The 22,519-nt window shown below is 40.8% G+C and overlaps 2 protein-coding genes and 2 long non-coding RNA genes across 4 annotated transcripts; 2 read left to right on the forward strand and 2 right to left on the reverse strand.

Annotated features, from left to right (window-relative positions):
• The first annotated feature begins 4,129 nt into the window (after window positions 1-4,129).
• LOC116313930 lies at window positions 4,130-9,522 on the forward strand. Its single transcript, XM_039611119.1, has 8 exons — window positions 4,130-4,156; window positions 6,419-6,499; window positions 6,705-6,823; window positions 6,903-6,975; window positions 7,085-7,200; window positions 7,426-7,500; window positions 8,423-8,491; window positions 8,848-9,522. The coding sequence occupies exons 2-8, from the start codon at window positions 6,427-6,429 to the stop codon at window positions 9,520-9,522; spliced, it is 1,200 nt and encodes a 399-aa protein (XP_039467053.1). The 5' UTR covers window positions 4,130-4,156; window positions 6,419-6,426.
• Window positions 9,493-11,806, forward strand: LOC120439942. The gene is made up of 2 exons (XM_039611380.1): window positions 9,493-10,923; window positions 11,158-11,806. The coding sequence occupies exon 1, from the start codon at window positions 9,620-9,622 to the stop codon at window positions 10,880-10,882; it is 1,263 nt and encodes a 420-aa protein (XP_039467314.1). The 5' UTR covers window positions 9,493-9,619; the 3' UTR covers window positions 10,883-10,923; window positions 11,158-11,806.
• A 106-nt stretch (window positions 11,807-11,912) lies between these two features.
• LOC120439943 lies at window positions 11,913-14,248 on the reverse strand. The gene is made up of 3 exons (XR_005612862.1): window positions 13,083-14,248; window positions 12,936-13,001; window positions 11,913-12,816 (listed from the first exon to the last, which is right to left on the reverse strand). It is a non-coding gene; the product is annotated as an uncharacterized LOC120439943 (long non-coding RNA).
• A 4,935-nt stretch (window positions 14,249-19,183) lies between these two features.
• Window positions 19,184-21,909, reverse strand: LOC120439944. Its single transcript, XR_005612863.1, has 3 exons — window positions 20,112-21,909; window positions 19,965-20,030; window positions 19,184-19,298 (listed from the first exon to the last, which is right to left on the reverse strand). It is a non-coding gene; the product is annotated as an uncharacterized LOC120439944 (long non-coding RNA).
• Between the last annotated feature and the right edge of the window lie 610 nt (window positions 21,910-22,519).

Here is a 22,519-nt window from a genome sequence, read left to right on the forward strand (position 1 = left end):
AAAAGGTTACTTTTACATGAAGAAATGTTTTTAAATCAAAATATACCACAACTTCACTTCAGAAATATGGGCTGAGAGATTTCAAAACAGAACTGATCCAGGCCTTTTAGTGTTTTGGGTGTGGACTGTTCTCCCTGCTTCGTTTGATTCTTGTGCTTGTTTTCATGTCTGAAGAGGAGGACAGAAACAGAGATTATGAAAAACAATTTGGTTAATGCAAACTTTCCGGTACCTTTGGGAAGTTTTGCATTAAGTAGATTTGTGTATGAAAACATAATGTAAAGGAAAAGTGGCAGGATTTGATCTTTAGTTTCATTTTCTTTTTATCAGAAACTGAAAGTAAGTCAGTCTTGTTGTCATTTCATTAAGAACATGACACTTTTTTGCCCCCAGCAGACTTTCTTATCAATGGCATTATTTTTGTGCCACTATTCTGAGTGCACATAAAAAAAATTGCAGGTGCAAGTGTTGCATTTTGAGGAGAAATTTATTTTGAGCGAAGAAAGGCTAAATTTGAGTTAAAAAATTCACTGTTGCGTGCAAAAAATGTATTTCATTGTTTGCTATTATCCATATACACACACAAGAGCTGCCCCTCTCGCTCAGTTTTTGCATTTGCGCTTGCTCACAATGTGTTGCTTGCAGTCAACTCTTTCTGCACACCGTTATATTTGTGCCACAAAACCAGCCAATCACAGACTCGGATGCAAAAAAATCTGATTGGCTGTTTTGGTCTCCAATCAGCTCGAAATGACGAGATGCAATATCCCAGAATGCATTTCCTCCAAAACTCAAATGAGGCAGTGGCAGAGGAACGCATAGTGGCGGAATTTGAAATATTACTCTTTCTGGATCACAAAATAAACTTTTAAGATATTTTCAGGCAAGAATGTTGCTGTGTAAACTTCAAATATCTGCTCGATTTATCAAGACATCACATATTTGCAAAAGTGCTCTTTCAGACCATCTCTGAATCGAAGAGGGGGCCTAAGGGTACGTCTTTCGCCATCTCACAATGCTGTGATTGCAGCCATTCCCCAACTCTAAATATTAAATTAAATAACTGTTAAAGCCACAGATGACTTTTGATGATTATACTGCTTTTAATAAAATCTGTTTCTTGCCAATAATTTTAATAAGCTGTCTTGACAATTTATCAATTATTAAAGCTCACTGTTGGTTTCATTGTTTATTTTGCTTCCTGTTAGAGTCACACATCTGGATTTCCCAGCACATTGTGATGCAATTTTTATATTATTATTATATATAGTTTCTTGCTTCCTAATCTGTACTGATTCTAAAAGAATGCATGTAGTTGATATTGTATACTGTTCAATAAATCTTGAGTGAAAGCAAATATTTATTATAGTCATAAGATGGAAACATATTTATTATAACCTAAATCTTTTTACCCTAAAACCACCAAACAATTGCATTTCAGGACCAACATACAGTGGTGTTAGAACGTGTTTGCTCTCTTCCTGATTTCCTATTTTTGTGTTTGTCACACTTCAGTGTTTCAGATCAGCAAACAAATTAAAACATTAGAAAAAAATTATACAAGTAAACACAAAATGGACATACAAGAAAAGAAACATATCATGTAGGGGGCAAATACTTTTTCACATCACTGTAGTTTGAAACACTCCACAAAAATTGCAGGTTACATTATACAGATTGTAAGTTAACTAACATCTTAGCCAGACTGCAAGATTTACATCTTGTTCTGATATCTTGTTTTACAATACAAAAAAACTAAGGATATTTGTATAAATCCTTTATATTATTTTTTTAAATCTTTATTATATTTTCTTTTTGATGTTTTATATAATATCAGATTAGCCTCTTGTTTGACACAAAAACTTTGCTTATTTGAGTTGGAGTCTTTTTGTCGTTAAACATGATGTGTTACTGCATGGATGAGTAGTTGAGGGAGCTAAGAATAATTGGGGAAATGTGCAAGTCAGGATAAACTAATCGTCTCTTGATTCTTAAGATTTATCTTGTAAACCTTTCGGACAGGAATGGCCTCTCACTTTAGAGTAAATAAGGGGTTTCGGTTGCTCACAGGTTTAACAATTATTAAAAATAGTTCTTCTGTCATCTATCAGGGAAACCTGATAACTACATCATCAATAAAAATAAACTCCAGTTTACCTGAAGTCTAAAACATCTCCAAAGATTACACAACAATTGTTATTTCAAATTATTTTTAAACCTTTCCTTCAAAAACTATGATAACTGAGCTACTCTTTGCACAATTTCATTACACAATATCACTCCTGTTGTCAACAGAAATAATAACAAGGAGCAAAGAATTAAAGAAAAGCAGGATCACAGTGACAATACTGAGTGACAGAGAACATTAGATAGAGATTATAGTTGTAATATCAGGCAATCAGATGGCCTGTGTTCAGCAAGTTGTTCAAGCTTAATTTTTCTTCTGAGTAAATATGGTGTGTTCTGTTTGCATGACGTTGTTTGCTTTGGGTGTGTGCAGTGGGTGGAACAGGACATTGGCTTTAACGTGGCTGGTAAAATGGTGATGGAGGACATCATGTTCCCAAATTCTTTGTACTTTCTATTTCAGGGAATCAAAGAAGCTGTTTGCTCATGCAAATATGAAACCTGGTTATCCTTTAAAAAGAAACTTAAACCACTGTGTGGCCACAGAGTCTGGTACTGCAGTGTGCATGTGTACATGTGACCTCTTTCCATGATGTAAGTGACAGGCTCAAAGTCAGTTCATCACAAAGGTGATCAGGTTTCATAAATGTTTGTTGTTTGTTTGTTTCATAAATGCTTGGTTTTATACCCCTGAGACCCTGTAAACTCATACAGTGTGACATGAAGTACCAAAAGATATACAGCTTCTTCGCTAAAAGCCAGAAATGTCAACCTGCTTGTCATGGTCCTGAGTGTTACCCAGTGTTTTGTGTTTAAGTTCTACTTCCTGATTATTAGTTACTCATGGTTTTGTTCTCTTGATGTTAGTTCTTGTTCTGCCTTCTAGTTTACGTCTGTGAAGGTTCTCAGTCATCCAGGTCATCGTAGTCAAAGGAATTTGCAAAGAAAAGCGTCTGGACTTCTTTGAGTTGCTTGAAGACGTTTCACCTCTCATCCAAGAAGCTTCTTCAGTTCTAAGGTCAAATGGCAGAGAGTCCCAGATTTAAACCCAGTGGGAGTATCCCCCCAAAGAGGGACAAAGGACCCCCTGGTGATCCTCTAATCACATGAGCCAAGGTGTGAAAGCGGGTGTGGTACCTAATCAGCTAGGGTTTCGGGTGAGCTCATTGTGAAACCTGGCCCCACCTTGTCATGTGAATTCCTGAGGTCAGATGGCCCAGGATGTGAGTGGGCGTTAAGGCGTCTGGGGAGGGAACTCAAAACTGGATTATAGATGGCAGACAGTTGGTGTCGTAAACACCAACTGAGGCGGTGGTTTACGACACCAACTGTCTGCCATCTATAATCCAGGTTTCACAATGAGGTTTCACAATGAGCTGCATCAGCATTGAGCACATCTTCATAGTCTTCATAGCTACTGTTGATATCCCAGGATAGGCATATCAGATCATTTGCATAGATAATAACTTGTTTGCACGCATGATAAATGGTGTTGGTGGTGGCTGTGCAAGAGGTCGTTGGTTTTGAGGAAAATTAGGAGTGGGTATTCAAACTAGTGTGCCAATCACTTCTACCTACTCCCGAATATCAACAGCAGCTTTCTGTCTATGGAAATAAGAAACCTGTTTATAAAAAAAGAAAAGAAAAAAAACCCTTCTCGGGGTGTGCCACTTGGCTTCACTCTCTGGTATCTGCATTACTTTCAACACCTTCTGTAACATGTCTAACTCCACACATCTAAACTCAAGTTGCTAGAATGATTTTTTTAATTTCTTCGAATGAACATGTATTAACAGATTTATCTGAGTAATGACACAGTGTTTAAGATCTGCAGTTCTGTTGCGTTTGATTGGTTTCATTTTTTTGTTTAAACTGGAAATATTATACTATTTATAGACACTAAATAAATTAGACTGTAGAAAGTAACACAAAATATGTCACCATGTGACCTGTGTCAGTGGTGGGAGGGGACTATTCATACATAAATACACAGAAGAAACAGACTTCAGTTCAGTAGAAGAGACCACATGTAAGTAGATACTGAATCAGTCTGTATTATATTTGTCATTGTCCTGGGTCTTAGTCCCAGCATTTTTTTTTTTTTGTTGTTGTTGTTGAGGTTTGTTATCTATATTTCTAGTCTCTGGTTTCTTGTTTAATTTTGTTGGTTCTCTTTTATTTCCTAGTCTTGTTTCTGTGTTTTGTCCTTAGTGTCTCTTGTGTTAAGCCCATCTTGTCTCTGTGTTTTGCCTTCTGTGTGTGTAATGCTCATGTATTTTAGTCCAGGTCAATCTCAGACATTTCCTGTCTTATTATGGTGACGTTTTGTCTCTTGTAGTCTCTTGTTGTATGTCTGTGAATGTTCTCAGTCATCCGGGTCAGGCTTGTCTAAGAAGATTGGAAAGAAAAGTGTCTAGACTTCTTTAAATTGCTTGAAGATGTTTCACCTCTCATCTGAGAAGCTTCTTCAGTTCCTGGGTCAAATGGTGGAGAGTCCCAGATTTAAGCCCTATTGGAGTGTCCCCTAAGATGGACATGGACCCCCTATTGATCCTCTACCTAATCACATGAGCCTTGATGTCAAAACAGGTGTTGGTCACAATCAGCCAAGGTTTGGGGTGAGCTCATTGTGAAACCCTATCATGTGATTTCCTGAGGTCAGAAGGCCCTATGATGTGCGTGGGCGTTGAGGTGTTGGGGAAGTGATCTCAAAACTGAATTATAGATGGCAGACAGTTGGTGTTGTAAGCCACTGCCTCTGTTCACGATTTGCACTCTCCCATAGGGCTTAAATCTGGGACTCTCCACCATTTGACCTTAGACCTGAAGAAGCTTCTCGGATGAGAGGTGAAACGTCTTCAAGTGACTTTAAGAAGTCCAGACGCTTTTCTTTCCAAGCTCCTTAGTCTTGTGTAGTCTGTTTTCCTCAAAGATTCAGATCTTCTTGTTTGTTTGTTTTTTGTTTGTTTTGTTTTTATCTGAATTATTTTGTACTTAGTTCAAGTTAATAAGGTCACTTTTTAGTTTACCACTCCATCTTCCAAATGCTGCGCTTGGGTCCGACTCCTGCCTATGTGCAAATAAAACAATGAACCTCTATTGAACCACGTCATCAGTCCTGTTGAAAATTGGTTCATTCATTCAAAGCTTTGTTCAGTGACATCTAGTAATGAAATAGGAGACAGCACATAAAGTCTCAATTTCCATTTGCTGATTGTATCAAAGTATTTATATCATTCATTGTGTGAATGATCTAAATACAATTTTGTAACGATGGATTGATTGGTCAGTTGAATCTGTAAACTTATGTAATGTAGCAGGTAGAAGAAGGTGAAACAGGATGTGTTGGGATGCTTGAGAAAGTAGGGTGGGGTGTGATCATGTACATGGGACATGTGATTTTCCACACCGAAGCAACCTTTGAAATAGTGGTTCAAGGAAAATGCAACTTTGAGTTTGGAGCTTATATGGGAGCATCAGTGTCATACGGCCAACACTACTCCTGCCCGCTTGTCAGTCTTCACAATGTCCTTCCTATTGTTTATTTTTATTCCTGTTGACTGTTAAGTAAGAATTGAAGGTTAGAGTAGTTCAGTTGCTTTTGCTTCCTTGTATGAAGAAAAAAATATGCTGTTGGCAAAGCATCAGGTCTTTAGTCTCTATAGTTTTAGTGCCAATGACAAAAATGCATGCTTTTGGCAACGTGTTGATGACAGTAAAGGTGAGTGGAGAGATTAAACAAGATATCACAAATACCTTTTATATAAATGACATCTGGAGACTAAAACATTTTGAAACAGTGCCTGTAGCACATTATGTGTATGTAAACTATCAACTCTGAAATCAATAAGATCTAATGAGATCTTTTAGAATATGTTTTTGTGAAAATGTCGATATGTTTGCAACAACAGTTACCTGCTAATTTCACATTTTTTGCCCCTTAAAAAACTTTGGCTCTGTAAAAATCATATTATTCCACTATGACAGAAGAAATCAAATGAAAATTAAAACTGAGACCTTTTCATCAGTGTAAACACATTTCACTAAACTGGAAACTTTAGATATTTAGATGAAGTCCTACAGAGTGACATGAAGTCGCAAAAGTTGCAAGAGTTCAATCCAGCTAAAAGACAAAAACATTTACCTCCTGTTGTCACATGACAAAGGTTATTGAGATAAATAGAAACTTAAACCTCTGACACTTCAGAACCACACAGGAAAGTAAATGATCTTATTTAGTGAATAATACTTTAAATACGAATAAATCAGTTATTCCTGATTGTCCCCACAGCAAATACCATGGAGACATCTGGATTTGTCCAGGACAAACTAACTGAATGGGGATTCAGTGAGTTCATGCAGAGATTTAAAGGTATGAGTTTATTGTTATTCTTTAATGGGAATTGTTGTATCTGTAATGGCACTATAACAGCATTGTAATTTACTGTTTTAGAAGTCAGTCTGGATATTCCTGTGATTTATGACTTACAATAGAAAACAGAAATCTTTCTTTCGTTTTGCAGTGTTAGTTTCATCTGACTTTTGAATATTTTATTTTGTTCTTGGCCTTATTTCAGATGAAGGCATTGACAAGGAGACGTTTCTAAACCTTGGAGATTCCGTCCAACTCAATTTACTGTTTCCTAGAATTGGACCAAGAGTAAAGTTTAGAAAGAGACTCAAAGAATGCTTACAGGTAAGGCAGCTATTTTTTATTCTATATCAGCAGGTCTATTGTTTTATTAATGAGTGATGTGTTTGTTTTGATTCTGTAGATGGAGACGTGTCATTTTGTCCAGGATAAATTAACTGAATGGCATCTCAGTGAGCTGATTCACAGATTTGAAGGTATTTTATTATAGTTTGGTTTTGGTCCTTCGTAAACTACTGCTCTACAGTAATGCCATATTGATATTTTTTTGTCTAATTTCGATTTGAATACTTCATTTTGTTGCAGATGAGGGTATTGACAAAGAGGCTTTCCTAAGTCTCGAGTCAAGCAGAATCAATACTTTGATTCCTAAAATTGGACCAAGAGTAAAGTTTAAAAGGAGACTCAGAGAATACTTACAGGTGATGTTTTATTAAATGTTACAAATAAAATCCTGGAACATAAAGCCATAAAAGTTAAAATATACTGGGGGTTTTTTTTATATAAAACAAATGGCGGTGAAGATCAGTAGATTAATAGTGTATGAAATGCATCAGAGTGGAGGTTGTGTGTGAGCGCTGTGACATTCAGATCGCACTTCTTTTATTATATGAAATACATCTTAAATTTATCCCTCACCACTGCAGAACTTCAATAGAACAAATGATGATTCTGCTGACATGATGGAAACAAGCGCAGAGCAAGAGGACAGTCCAGAAATGGTATCTCATTGTGCCTGAACATGGTTCATTATTGAGTTATTAATCTTTGATCATTTTTGTTATTAAAGTCATCATGTTATTATATAAAAATTAGTGCTGTCAGCGTTAATCTCCTTAAGTAAAGTAAGTAAAATTTGATTTAAATAGTACCTTTCAAGATAAAATCACAAAGTGCTTCACACAAGCAGAAACGGACATACAACCTCAAACAAACAAAAGCAACCAAAAGCAAGTTTAAACAGATACGTTTTTAACTGCTTTTTTAAAGAAATGACTGAGTCCACAGATCTCGAACTCAAAGGGAGCGAGTTCCAGAGTCTGGGAGCCACTGATACAAACGCTCTGTCACCTTTTGTTTTTAACCTTGTATGCTGGACAACCAGCAAGCCCTGGTCACAAGACCTCAGGGACCTGCTGGGGCGATAAGGCAGAAGAAGATCACTGATGTAAGTTGGAGCTACACTGTGCAGGGCCCTATAGGTCATGATTATAATCTTATAATGAACCCTGAACTTGACAGGATGTCAGACTTAAAATGACGTCGACACCATAGCCGCATTAACACAGCAAATCTATGTTAGCTGGTTACCGCGGATCGCCCCACTCGTGGAGCTGGACGCCGCTAACGCGTTAACAAGCTAACCGCTTACGCCATAAAGTTAAAATGACATTATGGCGTTAATGTCATTTTTTAAGAGATTAGCGCTGACAGTACTAATAAAAATACATTTTGATGGATTCAAGGACTCATATCTTTAGAGTAAAACAGGTGTCAATATGAGCTAAGTGAACCAGGTTAGCTGTTTACCTAAGTCCTCAGCAGAATTCTCCAACACAGCTCAACTATTTTTCAAACTGTGAGTAAACAACATGAAGGACTGTGCCTTGTCTGCATGATTATTTGGTATTTCTTTTCACACAGGAGCCAAACATTTTTCCTCAGCATTTGGAATCTGTTTCAGCGTCTGACACACCAGATGGCAAAGACACGGTAAGAAAGGAAGTCAGAAAAAATATTTTTAAACTGTTTGAAAATCCAGTGATTTACAATGATTTTATCTGCAGACAAATATTTTGTCTCCATAATGCTGCAATAAGAAGAGCAATAAATAATGAAGCTAACAAATGCAAACTGCTTCAAATTTGTTTAATATACATATCTGAAATGCACCTTCATCAAGTGAATATGAAATATTAAGAGTATAGGTAGGTCTGGCTGATGTTTTGGCCTTGTTTTAGATGCAGGACCACAACATTTTTCCATTTCAGTTGGTGTCTGCTTCAGCATAATTTTGTTATGCCAACATTATTTGTGTATATAAAACACATGTTTGTTTGTCTTTTTAGAGTAACGAGCCAATTTGCTCCAGGGCAACAGTGACTGAAGGACAAAGTCCAACCACATTTACAATGTTTTACTGTCAAGAGTGTAAAAACTTCATGGGAAACAATCCTGATTCTTGTTGTTCTCACTGTGCCTCAGTGTTTAACAAAGCAAGCAGCATTCAAAATGGAAACTTCTTTCTGTACTCATCCCTGAAAGACCTCCTGAAAGGTATCCTTGAGAACCACAGCACTGAGTTGTTACCTAAAACAGTTAAAGATGAACATGATAACATCAAAGATGTGATGGATGGGATGATGTACCAGAATCTCCTCAGAGAGGGTAAACTAGCTGCAGATGATCTCACACTGACATGGAATTTTGATGAAGTACCAATTTTTACCACCAGATACTCAATTTGGCCCCTTCAGTTTGTTATTAATGAACTTCCTTACACACAAAGACAGGAAAAAATGATAGTTGCTGGATTTTGGTTTGGCCAAGGAAAACCTCATATGAACACATTTCTGAAACCATTTGTGGATGAATGTTGTGATTTAGCCCAAAATCCATTTCAGTGGAGAGACAGCAGAGGCACTCTTCATTCATCAAAAGTCTTCTGCTTGGTTTGCTCCTCTGACGCTGTGGCGAGGCCACTTCTCGAATTGCAAACAATTCAATGGAGAATATGGCTGTGACTGGTGTTTACACCCTGGCACAGTGGTAACAAAAGGCTGTGGATCTGTGAGGTCATACCGATATGATGAAACTAAACAAGCATCAAGATCAAAGAATATGTTTGTTGAAAATGCAAGAGAGGCTGAAAGCTCCCATGAAAACACCTCAGAGTATGGAGTAAAAGGAATGTCCTTACTTTCCAGACTTCCTTTGTTTGACATTGTGTTTGGATTTGTACCCGAATATATGCACTCAGTTTTAGTTGGTGTGACTAAGCAACTCTTTGGATTGTGGCTGAACTCAGAGAACTCAATGAAAGACTGGTATGTAGGTCAACAGATTTCACAAATGGACTCTTATCTCCAAATGTTAAAGCCTCCATCAGAAATGAGCAGATCTCCACAGTCACTGAAGGGTCGGGACACTTGGAAAGCATCCGAGTGGCGAGCTTTCCTTTTATTTTATGCTGTTAGTGTCCTACCAGGCTTTCTCCAGCCTCCATTTCTCCAACATTTTTTTTGTTTGTCGGTCAGCATTCACATTCTGCTACAAGAATCAGTCTCCCAAAATGACCTTCAGCTGGCCCATGAGAACTTGGTACTCTTTGTTAGAAACATGGAAGAACTCTATGGTGAAGAAAACGTGTCATTCAACTGCCATCAGTTGATCCACTTAGCTGACTGTGTGCGTAACTGGGGGCCTCTCTGGGCAACATCAGCATTCAGTTTTGAGAAGAACAGTGCAAATTTAAGGGCACTGCTTAGCAACATAAACTACAATCCTAAAAAAATTCAGGACAAGTTTCTCTATTGGCAGTGCCTGCCGAGTCACCTTCGCTCCCTTGTTTCTGACGGAAATTCTCCATTAGCCAGAATTTCACCAGTAAATGACACCACTGATTGTTACAATCTGCTTGGAAATTCACGGCATCTGGATATCACAGGATCCATAAAACTAGCAATAGAAGAGCTGTTAAAACGACCCGTTTCATTCAGATCAGTGGAAGCCTTTGACAGCTTCATCAACAGAAATACTGTTTACTCTGTAAACCATGAAGAGACAGACAGAACAGACTGTGTCATAAAACTCAAGAATGGCTGCTATGGAGAAATACAGTTCATCGTCAGGTTTAAAGAGAACTGTGTTTGCACATCCAACTGTGTGTGCTCGACTATTTCAGTCATTGTGGTCCAGCTGTTTTATATCAAACTTGATGCAGAGGGCAGCAGGATGATTCCTGACAGTGCATCAAGGACTATCTTTGTGGAAGTGGAAAGGACAACTCAGCTCAAAGCCTTCTTCTTGAAGGATGTTAGGTGTAAATGCATGTATGTGGATGGTTGGCTGGTGCCTTTACCAAACTCATATGAAAGATATTAAAGTTCCAGCACAGCTAAGGTGTTTTCTCTGTCTTGTATATCATGCAGGGATAGCTCAGTAGGTAGAGTGTCTGCCCCATGATCGGAAGGTCGGGGGTTTGACTCCACTGAACGGCTACCCTGAGGTACCCCTGAGCAAGGTACCGTCCCTACACACTGCTCCCCGGGCGCTGCATTGGTGGCTGCCCACTGCTTCACTGGGTGAATGGGTTAAATGCAGAGGAGTAATTTCCCTTCGGGGACTAACACAACACACACACACACACACACACACACATGGCACATGGCTGTTTTTACTACAGGAAACTAAAAACTTTTATTTATGTTTATGACAGTGGTAAAGATGGAAAAAACAATGTCTTGGCCAATCTTGGAAAAACTGAACAATAATGAAGTTTTTTCAAAGCAGTTTGGAGTCATTTTGTTCATATATACTGCTTACGTTTTCTTTTGGTGTGACTGTGTGGACATAATGTAGTCAGTGCAATGTAGGATTATATCACTCATTACTATATGTGTATTATCTTTATATTGGAGGAAATTATGGAGTGATTTGTAAACAGCCAAAAGCTTGCCTTTCCCAACTTTGTATTCACTACATATTTATCATCAATGTTAGTTTACCTCTAATCAAAATGAAATGCATATTATTGTGACACATAAACATTTTGTGAATTAACGCTAAAAATCCAGGGTGAGTGGATGAATGTGGTTTACTGCATCCTGATACAGCTTGTTATTACTGAGATAACAGATCATAAAGCTTCATATTACCTCATTTTATTGTCTAATGGCTGATGAGACTTATTCTGTTTAATGTTGCAATTTGTGCAAGTCTGTTGAATATAATACAGATTGATTTGCTCAAGAATGTTTGTATCCTGCTACATAAAAATGATTACAATTAAAGTCTTATTACTTTAAATATGCCTGAAAAATCTGTTTGATCTCCTTTTTCACTCTGGATTTGTGCTGCTATTCAGAGTCAATTCAAATTATAGTCTCGTTCCTAAAAAAAAAAAAAAAAAAAAAAAAAAAAAAAAAGCATGTATAAATACAGTAAATGATTTTTAGAGATTTTTGAGAAATAAACATGACCACTGTTCATATGTGGCTTTATTACCTTATCATACGCCAGATTTAAATATCTAAGTAGGATCCTTGTTTGATACCATGTTAAACATGTTTAATGGGTCATGAAACATCGGTAACGCAAACAACAGAAAAGAAGCTCATATATAGACTTATGCCGTAAGTTGACCCAGTTTAACTGTATCATGAATTAAATTCCATGAAAATTTAAATAATTTCAGAATATATTCTGGAAATTGAAGAAAAAAACAATCTGACATTTTAAATTAAGTCAAACATCCTTTAAACGACACACACAGCAATGTGGGAGAAAAAACTCAACACTGAATGCTACAAGTGCACAAATATGAAATCAGCGTGGTGCTGCAGTAAACGCATCACTTCACACAATATTACAGAAATACTATTTTATGAAAATGTCTTATATTGTTTCTTGGTCTCATCAATTTCTTTCTCTTCAGTCATTTCTGAAACAAAGTCCACACTGAATGCCTGCTGTGCATCTGTGATCGTGTGAAGCTACATTAATACAACAGTATGCCAGAGTGAAAACAGAGATCCTTGTTTATACGTCGAAACAAGGTTGTGCCTGAAAATTGCTACTTTTATGTGACATTTTATGTGAATATGTGACAAATGATGTTAGAATTATAATTAATTATAGAAGAAACAGTTTAAAGCTTGGTGGGCAATGCGCTGAGAAAGAATGATTATCTAGAAAATGACTTCAGGAAATGGTTGTGTTATAAAGGTGTTTTACAATGTGTACCAGTACAGACTTGCCCCTGACGGTTAAGCTGTCCTGGGGCACAAACCGTTTGTCCTTGGCTTGGCTTCAAGACTCTAGGAAAGGAATACTGAATTTATGTAAATAACTTCTGGGGAATATAATCCAGAAATTGCATAAAGGGAAACACAAAATGAACAAAAAAGTAATAACATCCCACAGCCGTGTTTCCCACCTGTTGGTAGTGGGGCTTTTTGGCTTCTGCTGCATCTTCCTAGTCTGTGCTGGAGATTCACCAACCCTAAAGAAGTCCAAATACACCACTGATCACTGGATCTCTATAGCATTAATGTAAAACATGTGTTTCCATTTCTTGGCTTACTTCTTTTTCCTGTCCCGAGACCGATGTGTGGCAGCAGAAAGAGCCACTCTCTCTTTGGGGCACTTGGCTTTGTCCTGTAGGAGTGAATGTAGTTTATAGTTTTTAAAAAATAATCAGAATACTGAAGATGTCAGAGACCGTATCTTTTTTCCTTTTCATAAGGTATTTAAACCAAATACTAAAACACTTTGATATGACACAGAGAACTGAAAACTCAGCATAGAAAAAGAAGAAAATAATGTACAAATTTGTAACTATAGCCCAAACGGTTGATTGTGTTCATCTGGGAGTAGTTTTTTTAGTGGGACAAGCGTTTTGTCACTCATCCAAGTGACTTCTTCAGTCTCAAGTGACTGCAGGTTTTCCCAAACAGTGCATTTGGGATTTACTTACCTTGATGTTTAAGCATGCATCAGGTAATTAAAGCCCTTGAAGAAAAAATGCAATGAATAAATCATATACCTTTAAATATTGTATTTTCACCACAACTAAATTATCTGACTGTCTGTGTAAAACTGGATGTAAAGCTATAAGCAGTTGATATTAAATATATGCATGCTTAAACATGACAGATAACACAGCCAGAGTAATTAGGCACACAACTGTTTTTAAGTGTTTTCAATTTAGCTTCTTTTGACTTACATTTAACTACAGCTACTTATTTTTTCCTTCATTGACAATCAGCTTTTGACACAAATTATTTTGGCGAGTGGCACCAGTCAAACGTGATGCCATTCTTTCGATACAAGGGGAGAGTGCGCCAGTCAGAAACCCAGGGCACAAAGATGATGTAGTTCTGATCAGAAACAGATTATGTCCAAACCAGGGAGTAAGAATGACAAACAATTCTAAAAACAAGCAATAAAATGTTGTCAAAATCCCCAGGAATAAACAAACCCAATATAAAAAAAAAACCCATATAAAACACAATGTTCTATGCTCACTAAACTCCCACCCTGTCCCACAATGTAACTGTCCCACAACAAAGGATAAATGTTTGTTAGGTGTTCACAAGCAGGACTGAAATTCCTCCTTCAGAGCAGGGTCCACACCAGCCTCGTCCCAGGCAGAAAAGGAGAAGCCTCCTATCCCCATCTCTTCCCTCCACTGGGCTCATCACGTCCCAGCCCAGCTCGCACTCTGCGCTGGAGTCCGTTGCTCCACCGCGGCTCCCCTCGCATCATCACCCTGTAAGCAAACAAATAGGGGCCACAACTTAGACATTCACATTACTTACATTCTCATTACACATACATATAGGATCTTGGGGGTGGGCACGCTACACGGAATCCAAATTACTATCAGGGTGTACACCTCACCCCTGGCGTCGTTGCCCACCTCTCAATTTTAAATACAGGTAGACATTGAGGGCTAGCAGGAGGGGCTATGCGCTTACCTGCTGCTCTCTGGCAGGTAGCTCCATGCCCTCCTGGGTTTTAAATGCACCTTAGAACACACATGCATCAACACTACATATGAGCGGGTGGAGGGAGGTTTGGAGTCTTCTGACACCCCCGTTCTCTGCGGCCTGCTGGAGTGGGGGGGGGCTAGGAGGAGGAGTTGGCGTCCGACTGGGGTCTGGAATGTGGGGCCTCCCTGCTGCTGCGGAGTCGGGGCGGTCTGCTTCTCCCCACCGCAGGGAAAAGGTAACACCACCTGGGTCTGGGTGCAGCTTCCCCCTCCAGGGGCAAGGGTACCTAGACCCGGTTCTTAGAGTACGCTTGGGGAGTGTGATTGTGTGTACAGTGTCTATTTATGTCTGTCTTCACGTTGGTTGAGTGTGGAGTAATTGCTTATGAGAGCATGAGGGTGGGAATGGATGTTTGTATCTGTGTGTGCCTGTATGTCTCTGTCTATATGTCAGGTTGGGTATCAGACATCACCTCTCTGGGGACATCTCAGGCCCTCCAAGGTTTGGAGGCCTATCTCCCCCCACCACTTCCCCTGCCGGTGGCGGACGCCCTCAGACATCGGTGCGTTGGTGGTTCTCTGTGTCCGGGAGTGGGCGTCCAGGTACACACCGGCTCACTCCTTGGTGGCTGCTTATTGAGGCCTGGAGCCTGGGGCTCGCTCGGGCCACTTCGGGGGTGGGGTGCCCTCGGCCTCTCAGCCCGGGGCTCGGTCACTCAGGCACAGCTGGCTGCCGGCGGAGCTCACGGGCACGTCACTGCAACCCCCCCTGGCTTCTGCTCGCGGCTGCTGAGTGACCCCTCATCTGGGACTCTCCTCAGCTCTTTCTGGGATAGTGGCGCGGCTGCCCCTCTGTTGGTCTTCCTTGGTCTCTTGTGTTCTGGGGCCTCTGGATGTCTGGAGTTTTGATCTCCTCCATACCTGCTTCATGCCCTGGAGAACGGGCAGTGGCCCCCCCACACCCTCTAGCAGATCATTACATGAAGGAACCTTTAAAAAAAAAACAAGCGTCCATGCTCACAGGTGTACACACAGGTGATCACACACAAACTACACCCTTTTTGGCTCCTACCTCAAAGCACACTGTGCGCTGTCGATCTTACGTGCTGCACAATAATGTTTAATATTTAGTATTTACTGTCATATTCCCATATATCATTGTGATGTTGTTTATTCTATTACTCTCGTTTTCTTCTGCTTGTTTTCTTTTTTCTTTCTCAACAGGTGATCCAGGTGATCGATATATGTATTTTTTGTCTGCTTATTCTTTTGGTTTTTGTTTTCTGCCCTTTTCCCCCGTCCCTCTTCTCAGCTGTTTTTCTTTCCCTCTTTCTTTCTCCCCTTTCCAGTCAAGTCTGTCCCGTATTCAGCAAGTGAAAATAAAATAAACAATAAAAGGTGAATTAAATGGACCATTACGGCAAGGCTGGGATGGTCAATTTGGTAAAGTAAATCCGTTGGGCATCTGTCTTTGCCTCTAGACAATAATTCTGATGGCAAAAGAGCCAAACGGGACAGACAAAAAAAACAAACAAAAAAAACCAAAAACAAAAGTCAGTGAAAACAGTTGTTCAGTAAAGTTAGAGTCATAAACACAACCATACCCTAGTATATTACTTTAACCAGGACTAATGAACTTTCCCTGAACCTGTTTTTTTTTTATCCACAAGGGTGTATAGACAAAATACAACAATAGGAAACCCAACAACAGCGTTTTCAGTTTGGAATTATATTGGATATTATATTATTTAGATTTATATATTATATTTTCTATTATATTTTCTGTTCTGTCCTTCTTGGCTTGTTCTCTTTTATTTACAGTTTTATTTGTGTTGCCTGTGCTTTCTAATAAATTTCACCTCCTTTGTCTTTGCCTCCTTGATTAGTTGCTGCAGTGTTTGTTTTCCCATCTAGTTTACCTTCCCTCATTACCTGTTGTGTATTTAAACATTTCTACTTGAGTGTATACTTGCTTACTCGATTAGTGGCAGTGTTTGTTTCCCTTTCATTTCCTCATTGTGGGTGTAACCACTCATTCTGTTCTAAGCTTACTGTCTGTCTGCTTGTGAGTTTTCCTGTTGTATATTTAGTTTTGATTGATGGATATTGTTATCTGGTCCCTGTTGGATTTTTCCTTGCCCCAATAAAAGTTTGGCTTTTGTTTTCCAAAAAATAAAAAAAACAAAAAAAACAAACAAATAGGGTCCAGAACCATTCTCCTGGAAGCTGGCCTGGCTAATAGCCACGCAGACAGCGAATAGAGAAAACACATGGGCAGGGATAAGATAATATTCATTTATACAAAAGCCCTGAGTCACATGACTGTTAGGATGCCTGGGTCGTTGACCCAGGGCTTTTGAGTTTATTATATTATTTATCATTTCTAGTCTTTGGGTTTCTTAGAGTTCTGTCTTATGGTTTATGTCTCTGTGTTCTATAGTTGCTCTGTCTCCCCTGTCAGCTGTATCCCCTTGTTAAGTTTGCATCTCTGTGTTATGTTTCCTGTTTTACTTTGAAAGTCCGTGTTTCATGTTAGTGTATCTGGTTTTGCTTTCTTTGTCTTGTTAGTCCTGATTTGCCCCAGCTGTGTTTCCCTCCTGTTGCCCATTCCCTGATTGCTCCCTCTATGTATTTAAGCCCTGTGTTTCAGTTTGTCATTGTCGCGATCTACCGTTCATTTTGCTGTGTGTTCCATCTGCCTGTTTCATGTAAGTTTATTTTGTATTTTTGGGGTTTTTGTTACTTTTTGCCACTTTTTGCCATTTTTTGCCATCCAGCATTAAAGCTGAGTTTTTTTTAAATACACTTTTGCCTCCGAGCGTCTGCACTTTGGGTCCTCCTTACCACCACTCCTGCCTGCACACAGCCTTAACCTAACAGAAGATCGCGACCAGAAAATGGACCCCGCAGACTCTTTTTCCTCAGAGTACAACGCTGAGATGGAGCAGATGGTGAGCCTGCTTGACCGCATCGCCCAATACCCAGATTTGAGGACCATGGCAGTCGGGCTGAGTGCAGTGGATGCCGTCATTCGGCATAACCCTCGGCTTTCTCGGTTTGCTAAGGACACAAAGTTGGAGAACACCATAGCTGCGTGGAGAGAGCAAGTCAGGGCTAGTGAGCTTGCTCTCTCTCTCACTAACTCTTCCTCTTCGCTGCCCCAGTGCCACATACACTCCCCACCTGCCTCAACACTGCCACGGACTTCCTCTCCCTCGCCACACCATCCGGGACCTCGTTCGCCTGCCTTTTTCCTGGCAGCTATGTGGTCGGAGGATGAGGAGGTGGTCTCCATGTCTCCACCAGTTCCTGTTCCCTCATCCCGGAGGAAACGGCACCCTCGCCCTCGCCACCGCCACTCCTCTCCTCCGTCGCCTGTTCTGCAACCTGGTCCCGCTGGAGGGTCCGAGGGGCCCGTCCAGCCTTCTGTTCCCGCTGGGGGTTCTGGAGAACCGCACCAGCCTTCCGTCTCCGCTGGAGGGTCCGAGGGGCCCATCCAGCCTCCTGTTCCTGCTGGGGGGGTCCGAGGGGCCCGTCCAGCCTTCGTCTGCCTCCGCTGGGGGGGTCCGAGGGGCCCGTCCAGCCTTCGTCTGCCTCCGCTGGGGGGTCCGAGGGGCCCGTCCAGCCGCAGCCACCTGTCTCCGCTGGAGGGTCCGAGGGGCCCGTCCAGCCTTCTGTCTCCGCTGGAGGGTCCGAGGAACCGCTTCAGCCGTTTGTTCCCGCTGGAGGGTCCGAGGAACCGCTTCAGCCGTTTGTTCCCGCTGGAGGGTCCGAGGAACCGTTCCAGCCTCGTCAGCTGGAGGGCCCGAGGAGCCCATCCAGCCTCCTGCCTCGTCAGCTGGGGGTCTTGGAGGACCCAGCCAACACATCCTGATCTCTACTGACGGTTCCGGGGATACCGTTCAGCCACCACCTACACCGCCGCCTGCAGCGCCTCCACCTGTGGCTCTCACGCCGCGTCCAGCCTCCGAGTCTTCACCCTCGTCTGGTCCAGCCTCCGAGTCTTCACCCTCGTCTGGTCCAGCCTCCGAGTCTTCACCCTCGTCTGGTCCGGCTTCAGCCTCTGCGTCGCCTGGGCCGGCCTCCGTGTCTTCAGCTTCGCCTGGTCCGGCTTCAGCCTCTGTTTCGCCTGGTCTGGCCTCCGTGTCTTCGCCTTCAGTGTCGCCTGGTCCTGCCTCGCTCCGTCTAGCTTCGTCTGCGCCTGAGGTCTCCATGCCGTCTCGTCCTGTCCGGCCTCCTTCCAGGCCTCTGATTGGACGTCCTCGCCCTGCTCAGCCTGCACGTCCTCGTCCTGTCCGGCCACTTTCCAGGCCGATGGCGGACTGTCATCACTGTCATGGACGGCCCCCTGAACTGCGTCGCCGCCGGTGCCTCCCGCCCGGCCGGCCCCCTGACCTGCTCCGTTGCCGCCGGTGCCTCCCGCCCGGCCGGCCCCCTGACCTGTTTTCTGGGCTCTTGGGCCGTCGGCCTCCGGACCTCCTTCGCCTGGCTTGCCGCCGCTGCCCTCTGCGTGGCCGGCCTCCGGACCTTCTTCGCTTGCCTCGCCGCCGTTGCGTTTCGCACGGCCGGCCTCCTGAACGACCCAGGTTTGGACTTTGGTGCCGTCAGCCTCCGGGCCGGCCCCCTGAACTTTTTTTTTTTTTTTTTTTTTTTTTTTTTTTTGGGGGGGGGGGCACTGTCGTGTGCCTGGTTTTGTTTGGTTGTTTTCTGGGCTCCAGTGTTTTCTGTTTTTGGTCTCTGGGTTGTGTTTGGTTTGTTTCGAGTTTCAGTTTCTCAGAGTGCCTTACCCTCTCCTCTGGAGTGTTTCTGACAAAAAAAAACACACTATGATGACTTTAAATACATTAAAGGCAGGGTGTGTCTGAAGACAACTACATTTATGAATATGTGACTAAAATAATGTTAGAACTGTAATTAATTATCTATAAAAAACAAAGTGTTTAAAGTTTTGCGGACACTGAGATAAGAAAGAATGACTACAATGTTTACTGGTACTATACAGGTACAATAATTACTGGACAAACTAGTACAAACTTGCCCCTTACAATTAATGTAACAGCATGCCAGTGTGTAAACAAAGATCTTTGTTTATACGTCAAACACAGGTTGTGTCTGAAGACTGCTGCTTTTATTAATATGTGACAAATGATGTTAGAATTATAATTAATTATAATAACAAATATTTAAACCTTGGTGGACAATGCGCTGAGAAAGAATGATTATCTGGAAAATGACTTCAGGCAATGGGTGTGTTATAATAGATGTTTTACAATATGTACCAGTACAGACTTGCCCCTGACGGTTAAGCTGTCCTGGGGCACAAACCGTTTGTCCTTGGCTTGGCTTCAAGACAATAGGAAAGGAATACTGAATGTATGTAAATAACTTCTGGGGAATATAATCCAGAAATTGCATAAAGGGAAACACAAAATGAACAAAAAATTAATAACATCCCACAGCCGTGTTTCATACCTGTTGGTAGTGGGACATTTTGGCTTCTGCTGCATCTTCCTAGTCTGTGCTGGAGATTCACCAACCCTAAAGAAGTCCAAATACACCACTGATCACTGGATCTCAATAGCATTAATGTAAAACATGTGTTTCCATTTCTTGGCTTACTTCTTTTTCCTGTCCAGAGACCGATGTGTGGCAGCAGAAAGAGCCACTCTCTCTTTGGGGCACTTGGCTTTCTCCTATAGGAGTGAATGTAGTTTATAGTTTATAAAAAAATAATCAGAATACTGAAGATGTCAGAGACCGTATCTTTTTTCCTTTTCATAAGGCATTTAAACCAAATACTAAAACACTTTGATATGACACAGAGAACTGAAAACTCAGCATAGAAAAAGAAGAAAACAATGTACAAATTGGTAACTATAGCCCAAAAGGCTGATTGTGTTCATCTGGGCATCGTGTTTTCAGTGGGACAAACGTTTTGTCACTCATCCAAGTGACTTCTTCAGTCTCAAGTGACTGCAGGTTTTCCCAAACAGTACATTTGGGATTTACTTACCTTGATGTTTAAGCATGCATCAGGTAATTAAAGCCCTTGAAGAAAAAATGCAATGAATAAATCATATACCTTTAAATATTGTATTTTCACCACAACTAAATTATCTGACTGTCTGTGTAAAACTGGATGTAAAGCTATAAGCAGTTGATATTAAATATATGCATGCTTAAACATGACAGATAACACAGCCAGAGTAATTAGGCACACAACTGTTTTTAAGTGTTTTCAATTTAGCTTCTTTTGACTTACATTTAACTACAGCTACTTATTTTTTCCTTCACTGACAATCAGCTTTTGACACAAATTATTTTGGCGAGTGGCACCAGTCAAACCAACAGCACTGTGATGCTGTTTTTGTTCGCGAATATGTAGACATGCTGGTGCGAATGTCTTACTATAGAGGCTGGTTCTTTAGATACAAGGGGAGAGTGCGCCAGTCAGAAACCCAGGGTACAAAGATGATGTAGTTCTGATCAGAAACAGATTATTTCCAAACCAGGGAGCAAGAATGACAAACAATTCTAAAAACAAGCAATAAAATGTTGTCAAAATCCCCAGGAATAAACAAACCCAATATAAAAAAAAAAAAAACCCATATAAAACACAATGTTCTATGCTCACTAAACTCCCACCCTGTCCCACAATGTAACTGTCCCACAACAAAGGATAAATGTTTGTTAGGTGTTCACAAGCAGGACTGAAATTCCTCCTTCAGAGCAGGGTCCACACCAGCCTCGTCCCAGGCAGAAAAGGAGAAGTCTCCTATCCCCATCTCATCCCTCCACTGGGCTCATCACGTCCCTGCCCAGCTCGCACTCTGCACTGGAGTCCGTTGCTCCACCGCGGCTCCCCTCGCGTCATCGCCCTGTAAGCAAACAAATAGGGTCCAGAACCATTCTCCTGGAAGCTGGCCTGGCTAATAGCAACGCAGACAGCGAATAGAGAAAACACATGGGCAGGGATAAGATAATATTCATTTATACAAAAGCCCTGAGGCACATGACAAACACATGACAGATAACAAAGGCAAAGTACTTAGGCACAGAATTGTTTTTAAGTGTTTTCAATTTAGCTTCTTTTAACTTACATTTAACTACAGCTACTTATTTTGTCCTTCATTAAGAATCAGCTGCTGACACAAAATATTTTGGCAAGTGGCAACAGTCAAACCAACAGCACTGTGATGCTGTTTTTGCTCGTGAATACATTCATGTGAATTTCCAAAGCTAATTCAAGGACCATCGTGTGGTCAGCAGCGCTGACTAAAGTCTTAGTGGTGAAAGGTTTGCATTTAAAGAGTAAAAACTCCAGTTAACAGGTCAGGGCATATTGTGTCACGCTGCTGCTACTTCAGTTTCTCAGAGTGCCTTACCCTCTCCTCTGGAGTGTTTCTGAAAAAAAAAACACGCTATGATGACTTTAAATACATTAAAGGCAGGGTGTGTCTGAAGACAACTACATGTATGAATATGTGACTAAAATAATGTTAGAACTGTAATTAATTATCTATTAAAGACAAAAAAATGTTTAAAGTTTTGCAGACACTGAGCTAAGAAAGAATGACTACAATGTTTACTGGTACTATACAGGTACAATAATTACTGGACAAACTAGTACAAACTTGCCCCTTACAATTAATGTAACAGCATGCCAGTGTGTAAACAAAGATCTTTGTCACATATTAATAAAAGCAGCAGTCTTCAGACACAACCTGTGTTTGACGTATAAACAAATGATGTTAGAATTATAATTAATTATAATAAAAAATATTTAAACCTTGGTGGACAATATGCTGAGAAAGAATGATTATCCAGAAAATGACTTCAGGCAATGGGTGTGTTATAATAGATGTTTTACAATCTGTACCGGTACAGACTTGCCCCTGACGGTTAAGCTGTCCTGGGGCACAAACCGTTTGTCCTTGGCTTGGCTTCAAGACTCTAGAAAAGGAGTAATGAATGTATATAAATAACTTTTGGGGACAATCATTTAGAAATTACATCAAGTGAAATAT

Source organism: Oreochromis aureus, linkage group 4, assembly GCF_013358895.1.
Source record: "Oreochromis aureus strain Israel breed Guangdong linkage group 4, ZZ_aureus, whole genome shotgun sequence".
NCBI lineage: Eukaryota > Metazoa > Chordata > Actinopteri > Cichliformes > Cichlidae > Oreochromis > Oreochromis aureus.

Excerpts from the sequence above, each read along its gene's own strand:
- LOC116313930 (XM_039611119.1), top strand. The coding sequence starts at position 6,427 with ATGGAGACATCTGGATTTGTCCAGGACAAACTAACTGAATGGGGATTC. Across the intron at positions 6,824-6,902 it reads GACTCAAAGAATGCTTACAG|ATGGAGACGTGTCATTTTGT; the intron begins GTAAGGCAGCTA and ends TTGATTCTGTAG. Across the intron at positions 7,501-8,422 it reads AAGAGGACAGTCCAGAAATG|GAGCCAAACATTTTTCCTCA; the intron begins GTATCTCATTGT and ends CTTTTCACACAG.
- LOC120439942 (XM_039611380.1), top strand. The coding sequence starts at position 9,620 with ATGTTTGTTGAAAATGCAAGAGAGGCTGAAAGCTCCCATGAAAACACC.